This window comes from Mauremys reevesii, linkage group 1 (assembly GCF_016161935.1).
Source record: "Mauremys reevesii isolate NIE-2019 linkage group 1, ASM1616193v1, whole genome shotgun sequence".
Taxonomy (NCBI): domain Eukaryota; kingdom Metazoa; phylum Chordata; order Testudines; family Geoemydidae; genus Mauremys; species Mauremys reevesii.
The window spans coordinates 105,439,052-105,448,796 of NC_052623.1; the positions used below are offsets into that span (position 1 = coordinate 105,439,052).

Below are 9,745 nucleotides of genomic sequence, written 5' to 3' on the forward strand. Positions count from 1 at the left end.
TCACTCCTTCACTTGTTCTAACACTCAAATCACACTCCTCACGAGGAGCAGACACTCTCCGAACTAAATCTAATGGGCCCCATCCTGCAAAGCTTATTTCCAAGCACACTGCCTTACTACTACACACAGTTTCCTACTGAGATAAGTGGCACTGCTCAGCTATAAGAATTACACCCTGGTTTGTAGGTTTGGGTCAATTAGTGATTGAATTCCTACACTAGATCGTAACCAACCCCCCCTTTTTTCCCCATAGATGAGAAAAACAGAAACAAAGCATTAAAGTTAATGTGAATTTTGCTATCAGATAATACTATTGGTCCATCAGGCCTGGTAACTTGCCTCTGGATATCTAATAATTCAGAAGAAGTTGTAAAACACAGTGGAATTGCACAGTGTTCAGCCACTGCCTGGTATCTTTAAAGAGGGGGAAACTGAGGCATGGGGAAGTTAAATGTCTAAAAACCACAGTGGAAGTCACTGACAGAACCAAGTATGGAACCAGGTCTCCCGTTTCCTAGATGACAAGACAGTCCTCATCTAAACATCTTCTAGTAGGCTTCATACCCACAACCTCTGAATTTGCTAATGGTTCTAGAGATCCAACATAGTCTAGTTCAGCACAGTCATATCTTTAATCCAGCCACATTATTTTACCTGACAACTTGCTGCAACACTTCATTCTCCAAGTTGAGTAAGTACAAGAAAACTACAGAACATATTACTTGGCAGGAGGGGAAGGGCAGGAAAGGTTATTTTTTTTTTAAAAAAGGTAAATGAAGTCTTTCTGAAAATCTCTCCACTTCAAATAACTTCTCTTTTTTTTCCAGGTTATTTTTTTACAGACATTTAATGGATCTTTGTCAAGGGCCAGATCCTGAATTTCTTACTCAACCCTTACTCAGATCTGGGGAGAGGGATAGCTCAGTCATTTGAGCATTGGCCTACTAACCCCAAGCTTGTGAGTTCAGTCCTTGAGAGGGCCATTTGGGGATTGGTCCTCCTTTAAACAGAGGGTTGGACTAGATGATCCCTTCTAACTCTAATATTGTATGAAGTCAAAAGCAATTTTGCCCCCAAACTGATGAACCTAACATGCTTAGATATTTAATTTACTTATCCTCCTCAAATGAAAACTGCATAATTACAAAATTAAACCCAATAATGTCTGTACATACATTTTGCATATTTTCCCTAAGTCCAAATGATCCTTTTAACATTAATTCATTTATAAATGGCATATCATTAACTGACATTGAACTAAGTGTAAGCATATGTATCATGTAGGAAGATTCATGAGCAGGAATATATTTCACCCTTTAACAAGTGCAATATGCAATTTACTTTGATCAGAGAAGAATTAAATTTGTATAAATTCAGAAAACATATTCCATGGAGAGCAAAAGCTTCAGTGGGTGAGATACATGTAAATAGGCCATTTTACATTTGAGTGCTCTTTGGAGAAAAATGTACCGTGCAGCTAAAATCAATATCAAATCTGTATTCTATAGTATTAACACTAAAAAGCAGCATTGACTGTAATGTGAAAGAAACACCCTGGGCCCAATCTTGCAGTCCTTAACAGGCAAAATACCCTTTGGTTTCTAGTGGGTGGTTTGTTTTCTATGAGTAAGGGGGCTGCAGCATCTGACCCTAATTTAATTATAACTCAAACAATGACACACAATAGGCCTGTAAAATGCAGAGCCTAAATCTGTGTTTTAAACAGTTCCATTTTTGCATGGTTATGTTTATAAACTTCTTCCGAACAATATGCAATCAGTATTTTTGGAGGGGGGGGCGTGAAGAAAGAGGTTATCAAGGGATTGTATGGATATCCCATTTTTTCAATATTGGGATCGGATTCCACATTTGCAGTTGGCATTTTCTTCCTTTTAAGTGGATATTGGCTTGAGAATGGTCCTCGATTGACACTAATGGAAACTAAATTTCTGTATCCTCAAAATATTTACAGTCTGTATAAAACAGTAATGCCAGCTCCCCCACAGCAATCTCTCTTGAATTTAACCTGGAGGAAAGCCTCTTCATAGGAAGGAACAGAGAAGAACATTTAATACATTCTCTCTCTGCTGAGACAGAGAACAAGGGTGGCAAACATGATAGTGGTTTCTGTGATGGAAGCCCCTGTGCATTAGGAAATGGACTGAAACAACCAACTCATCTCCCATAGACACCCAAACAGCTGTCATATGGTACAAATTTCAGTAACTGACAATCTCAATTAAATTTGAACCAAAAGCCTAGAGGTTAGAAAAATGTCCCATTACCAATCCTTCAAGCCTTAAAATAATTCCATAATCAATACACCCCCTAACCAAACATATGCACAGTTAGGGCCTGATCCATAGCCCACTGAAGTCAACAGAAGTCTTTCCATTGACTTCACTGGGCTTTGGATCAGGCCTTTATGGCCTAGATCAGTATAAAATGTTCTCTAGGCCCTGATTCTCCATTTCCCTACACCTCATGTAGTCATTTCCACCAAATTAGAATGGTAGCATTTTACACTCAGTTTGCCTAGGGGGAATTGACTACACAAGCGGCAGGGGAGTGGAGAATGAGGCCTTGTGAATCTAAAAAGATTGTAATGTTTACATTATTGACAGAGCACAGAAATGTCAGTTAACGTGTATTACTAAATTTTAAAAAGCTAAAGAGGAAAACTCTTTTCAATTGTAAGTAAAAACAAGTCAAATGAGTTCTACAATTTTCTCTCTTACAAGAAATGTGAAGTAAATAACAGTCATGCAATTTTAGGAAACAAAGACAGTTCCTCTTCCCAGGATCCATAATTTGAAACACAAATGTTCTTTAGCCTTCCCTGTCCTGTTAGAGATAAGCTAAAACTTCCTGACCTGATACTGATATGATTTGTACAATTCTCTCTAGACCAGCAGTCCTTTGCTTTATTAATGTTGGTTTTCTCTGAAGTGATGCCTCATGTCAATAACTATGGAAGGGCTGGCTTCAGAATTCACTGGGAAATAATAGAAACTGGGACGGAGCACGTGGGTCCTGATCAGGAGGAAGCTGGGAGATGGATTTCACAAGGGGGAAGTCACAATTAGAGTGGGAAAAGAAAGGAGTATTTGAAAATGTGCAGTCCCGGCTGCATTTTCTGAAACAGAGCTTCTCTTAGCGATAAATAGTTTAAAGAGTGACAAACATGCTTCATAACAATCAGTGGATCTTAATTGCTCAAACACCCACCAGTGCATTTTATTCAGCACTTAGAACTTCATACAGAACTGTTACCATTATCCTTTGAACCCAACCTTTTATTGAAAGCTTGCATCTGAGTCAATACGATGACAAGCAGATAAGTCCATGCTTTGCAATGTGGCGGATTCTCATACAACGTGCCAGTAGGGATGGGCTCAGAATGAGTATATCAAATGACTTGGGCTGCCCTAAAGTCTGTGAGTGAGGAAGAGAGTGGTGCGTGTGCCACATACGGAGATCAGAGTAAAGGCAAAGAAGAGCACAGGAACAAATATGGGAGAGCTGGTCTGTTGCAAAGACAGAGGAAAAAAATAGTTTACACCCAGAACAATGCAGTAATCAGTTTCCAGTAAACAGTATTAATTACCAAAATATCAACTAATCTAATCAAGAAGATTAGTGTTTATTAGTGTCTCCAAGTAGCCAATGATTGTTTAATTTTACTCTGGAAAGGGATTTTAGAGTGGAGGCATATACTTTGGTTTAAGTCTCTGTTTTGTGTTTATGTCATAAAAGAATGAAAAGTACTTAGATCTTGTTGGATCAATAACTAGAGTCAGAGACCACAATATCACAAAACATGACTGAATGGATAATTGATATTTTAGTGCTCAATTTGATGCTTGTTTTGTTTAATCACAACACAAACAACAGCTAGAACATAAAATACCTTGCAAATTTCCAATATTAACTTCAAGAGCTTAAAAACAAACACATCTATAGCATGTAACATTCTTACAGAGGTTGCAAACTCAGCTACAGACTAATAGGCCATAGAATGTGACTACAAAACTTTAAAGCGTGGGACAAGAAGTAATCTAATATCTAAGCTGCTGTGGTATATCAGACACTGACAAAAGAAATTCACTGTGGTAATGCCACTCCCTGCACACTGCCAAGTAGTTCTGTTAGAATCATAACCTATTTATCTCCTCTGAGTCATAATAACAAACAGTGATGAATGATCAGTCTTTTTCTCTTGGGCTTATTACAATTAGGAGGGGAGTTTGACAAGATTTCACCTTAATTGATCCATTAATTTCTTAGGAACAATGAACCTTGAGATCACAAACTTGCAACATATTTTAAAGACTTTATCTGGAGCAAGAAAAGAAGTAAAAAACTTACCATGTCCCTGCAACAAAAAGATTATAGAAACAAGGGGAAAGGATAGCAAGTTTTGGAAAGCAAAATGGCTTGAAATACAATAGTAAAAGTACACATTAGCAAGTTTTGAAACCCCTAATGTGGATTGTATTATTAACAGAGTAAGGTTCAAGCAACTGACACCTGTTGATGTTGTTCTTGGCCACACTTTGAATTATTCCATCACCTCCCTGCCCAATGTTTCAGCATTCCCAAACTAGAATGTGAATTGCTACATAATGTTGTGACAAGGAGTCCGGTGGCACCTTAAGGACTAACATTTATTTGGGTATAAGTTTTTGTGAGTAAAAAACCACTTCTTCAGATGCATCCGAAGATGTGGGTTTTTACCCACGAAAGCTTATGCCCAAATAAATCTGTTAGTCTTTAAGGTGCCACCAGACTCCTTGTTGTTTTTGTGGATACAGACTAACACGGCTACCCTCTGATACTTGACATTATGTTGTGCCATTTGGGACGCATGTAAACAAACAAAAAATCAAAAGCCGCTGCTATATTTTCCCCAGAGCAGGGGAAGAGGGGCCAAGTGTAACAGACCACTTTTAAACAGGGAGTAAGGGGAAGCAAGTGCTTCAAACAAGCACTTCAAATCACTAAGCTCCCCACAGAGACTATTCTTAACCCCTCTTCTCCCTTCTAAAGAGAAGATGCAACACATATAGGCACCTAGGCGGTCTAGGCAACTCCACTCTCTCTATGCAAACAGAAACGTCTAGAAACAACCCCAGGATCACTTCTGTCTTTGAAAGGGTCAGGAACCCGTGGGGGAAAACTGGCCTGAAAGGCGCATTTCTCGTGCTTGCAGGGTTAACCCAAAACGTTCATTTCCCCCTGTATTTGGGCGAGCAAGTCTCTTGCTCTCACCTGTCTGTCTCCTTAACCGTATTGCCACGTAGAGGCCAAGGGGTGGGGAGGGGGGAGTAGGTCAGTTTGTCAGTGGCCACGGAACGCCTCTGCTTGGGGGCCCCCTGGCAGGGAGGGAGGGGAATGGGGCGAGGCGGGCAGGTTGCTTTGCTTTGGCCGCCCGGGAATCCCCGGGGCTGCTGCCCGGTTTGGAAGTTGCTCGCGCACTGCAGTGCGTGGGAGCGGGCAGGAGCTGGCCCTTTCCGGCAGGCTCAGCGCTCCCCTCGCTAGCAAGGCTCCTGCGGGAGGCTCTCCGCCTGCCTCCCCCGGCCCGGCGGCGGGCTGGGGCACGGGGGCCTCGTTGGTATGCGGAGAAGGCGCTGCTCCCTGCCGCAAAGCGCGCGGCGCCGGGGGCACCAGCCCGAGCCGACAACCCGCCGGGGCGCCGATCTGGGGCGCTGTGCCCTGCTTTGAGCTGGGCCCCCGCTGCCTGCGCCGAGGCTGCTGCTTGGGGTGTCAGGGAGGCAGCGGGAGCTTATGATCTACTACACTGCAGTGCCCGCGTCTGGAGCTGCCACTGCAGGGCAGCCGGCCCGGCTCACACCCAGCCAGCCAGCCAGCCGCCCGCCCCCTCCCCGGCAGCACGCACACCTCCCCGGGCTCAGCGCCGCTCGCTCTCCAGGGATTGCAGGCGCAGCCCGCCGCCCCAGGAAAGCGAGCGCAATCATGGACGCGCTCGTGCAAACCCAAGCCCCGGGCTCTCGCTCTCCTCCCGCGGCTGGTAATTCCCTGCCAGGCTGCTTCTCCCGAAGACGGAGAGTTGGCCTCTCCCCGCCCCGCTGGCCAACAGAAAGCACTGAGAAGGGGGAGCGGGGAAGTGCCCCCTTGGGCTGAGATCGGGCTGCCCAAAGCACCTGCATTTGCATTCCTTATGTAATGGACTGCAAGTTTCCCCGTTGGAGCCTGTTTGAATAGAAGTCCAGGATCATCACACTAGAGCGGAGAGAACAGACACAGAGAAGGGAGGGGGGTGGTCATCAAGGAGACGTGAAGCAAAGAAATACACAACAAATAAAAGCACCCAAGTCTCTGCTGCTGCTGCTGGTGGGCCGGTCTACTTTGCCTTAGTTTCCCTCGAGGCACAAGAAAGTACCCCCTGGTCTGTGCCGGAGGAGGGAGCGCTAGGGCAGAATGGTGCGCTTTGGGGGTTGTATTTCACTCGGTAAAGGTGATCCTGGGTGGGAATATTGGACAAGCTAATCAGAAAGTCTTGGGCAGGACCCGAGTGGCATAGCCCCTGCACAGGAACTAACAGCAGGCAGGGGATCTCGCACCAGCCAAGAGCCCCTGAGCCCTCTTCTTCAAACTAGCTGCACCTGAGCCTAGGGGGGAGGGTTGGTCGAACATGGCAATATTTCCTCTTCGGTAAAATGGGCAACAATATAAAACTTTCCTTCTCTCTGGACATACCCCTCCTCCCCCCGAAACCAAGAGAAGCAGCCTGGATTTGCATCGTCGCCGAAGCTAATCTAAAACTGCTCCTTCATAAACATATTCACATGGATGTCCGTACTGGCCTCTTATATTTCCCTTTCTCCCCTTCGCAGGATTGCAGAGCTAGCTCAATCAGCAACAGACAGGATAGCATCAAAGGAAAACAATGCGATGCAATGTATTGCTTACCAGTTGAGTTCTTGTTTTTCTTAAGACTCTTGCCACAAAGACACTGCAGCATATGCGATCCTTTGCTGAAAATGTTCCAAAGAAACCACATTGATTTGGGCGAAAAGCAATCCAGCAGCTTATACACCCTGAGAAAGAAGAGATCCTTGCGGTTGCATAATAATAAGCTGGGATCAGTTCTCCTGAAGAGGGGCACCAGTTTTACCATAGAAAAATAATTATATTCCGATCTTCTCCCAGTTTTTTTTTCCTCACGTGCTTTCTTTCTTTGAGACTTCTCAATCGATGCTTTTTGCAGCCAGGTTATCCCCCTAGATCAACATTGGATAATTATTACCAAAAGCGTGAACAAGAAATCCTTTTTCAGCATGAAGCCAAACGAAAAGTAAGGTAAAGAAATCCCAGCTGAGGCCAATAACTAAGCAGAGACAAAAGATCCCCAAAGAGAAAACCATAGCCTGTTACTCGATTGCTATGAGGATGGGTGGATCTGCAGAACAAAAGCCAAGACAGGATTCATCCTACTGAAAGACTGCCATTGTGCTGCCCCTAGGAGAGAAAAAACACACAACCAGTACGACCACCCAGATCAAGTCTGATTGATGAAGATGTATACTCCCCTCTTAGAGTGTTGATTTTACCATCAAATCCCAGTGATCTGTGTAATCTTATTGCACCTGCAGGTCTCAATCACCCTGCAGAACAGATGCAAATCTAGCCCTTAGCAAGATCACAGTATGTAGAGAGAGAGACAGATCTCTTTCCTTCCTCTCACTCTCCCTGCTTCCAGCACCCGTGTGCATTTGGAAAAGATCCCTCCCTGGATTTCGCTCCTGAGCCTTGGATGTGAGTTACAGGCATTAGATAGAGTAGGAGGAGTTGAAATTTGCATTGAAAGACTGGCTTTCCATGACGTAGCCACGTGCTTCCAGGCCTGTCACCAGTGAGATGCTTCAGCCAGCCCAGGGAAGGCAGTGTCACTGCAGTCTCTGCCTGCCCTCCTCCCTTCCTCGTCCCCGTTCCCCCGCCCTCCCCCCAGTCTGTCTGGGCTGCCTTCCCCTTGCTGCAGCTTAAAATAATGGTCACACTCTGCCACTTTTACACCTGGGTGAAGTGAAACCCATCCCCCAGCCAGGGAGGAAAAGAAACTGGCATCCCTTCTGAGTGGAGAAAGGCAGGCTCCTGTCTGCAGACCCTTGTCACTTAAGGGGATGGCAGAGGAAAAACCTTGGTCCAGAAGCTCAACTCAGGGAAAAGGGGCCCTTTCCATAGTCAACCTCTCTTGGTCAGGCTCAGCCTCAGATTTCTTTTTGCCAGGCCTGTAAAAATTTTGCCACAAACTCCCCTCTCCCCATACCTTCCTCAAAATTACCGACTCCTCTCCCCACCCTATCTTCCTATCCCCCCCCCCCCACACACACACACAAGCCTGCACCTCCACCAAGCCTGACTTTTGTTCACCAGGCTCTCATCCCACACTGCATTAACTCTGTGCTCCTGAAAACCAGGAATAGCTCCTTTTCCAGAGTCTGTCTCTCTGGGTTTTGTATCAAATGTGTTTTGTAAACCCCAGCAGACTGTAACCCTTTGGGGGCAGTCCTTTTGCTGTGTGTTTGTACAGCACCTCGATGCTACAAATAAATACAATGCAAACAATAACAGCAATACACTGGTGACCTGAACTAACAGAGGTCTAGGTGAACGTATATGCTTCTCAGCTATCACCCCTTGGTTTGTCATACAGTAATGTTGCAACCAGCCCCTCATGAAGTTCACCAGTGGGCATCACCCTCCAGTCAGCCTTCCCCCAGTAATGCCTAGACTGGGATCTGTATGAGGTCTGAGACTCTGAGCACTGCTGTGGAAAGTGTGCCTGTGAGCACTGCAACTGGACCTGTGTCTGGCAACAGTGGCTACTGACTCAGACTGGAAGTTGATGCCCCTGCTTCTCGACCTCACCTTTGCTGCAGCACTACATGATATTTGGGCATTGGAGAGAGTCAAAGGTTAGAGGAGATGTGATACAGAGAATGAGTAAGTGTGGCAGACTGAGAATGAGGCAGAGATATGAGATCAGAATGAGAGTGAAGGGAAAAATGTATAGGCAATATGAGAGGGGAATGGAGAGCTTGTCTCTCCTCTCCTCCACCCAGCTCCAACCCTCTACCAAAGTCCTCCTTTTCCAAGACAAGTGCCCAGGTTTTCATATTTCATATCACTCTATAAATTAACCTTTTAATTTTCTTTTTTAACCACAAACACTGTCTTCATCTAGTAAGTCACTCTAAATATTTCCATCAATTAAAACCCAGGCAGTTCAGTGTTTCTTCTGAATTTGTAGGTACTACCACTGGTCAAATAGGCACAATAATAACTTCTGTAAAGTTTGTGTGTTGGGACTTTGGATCCTGTCTCCTGCCCCTCCCCGATTCTTGCTGCTTGTGGTTGTCGATGTTTAGGAAAGTTTTTCAATAGATATTTGGACAAATAAGCTGGGGGCTAATTGTTCCCCAGACCCAGATCCTCAAAAGTATCTAGGCACCTAAATACCTTTGAGGTTCTGGGACATAGTCACTAGAATGCTTTAGGGTTCATTCCGGTGAGATTTGGGACCTATATCGAACTGTATAAATATTAATTATTTAGTTGTCACTGTCACATCTCTTCTGAGGGGTATTTAAATATTATCCCTATTTTACAGATGCGGAAAGTGAGACAGAGTTAACAGCTAGCATTTTCAGAAGTGATTGTATAAAATTAGGCACTTAAATCCACATCTCTAGATATATGTGTCTAAGAACATACAAACAGC

At 44.6% G+C, this 9,745-nt stretch overlaps 1 protein-coding gene across 1 annotated transcript in view; it reads right to left on the minus strand.

The window, feature by feature from the left end:
* Positions 1-7,141, minus strand: part of FGF14 (fibroblast growth factor 14) — a 684,378-nt gene extending 677,237 nt beyond the window's left edge. The window contains exon 1 of the mRNA XM_039528332.1: positions 6,934-7,141. Within this exon, the coding sequence (XP_039384266.1) occupies positions 6,934-7,141 (208 nt within the window). The remainder of the gene's footprint in view (positions 1-6,933) is intronic.
* Between the last annotated feature and the right edge of the window lie 2,604 nt (positions 7,142-9,745).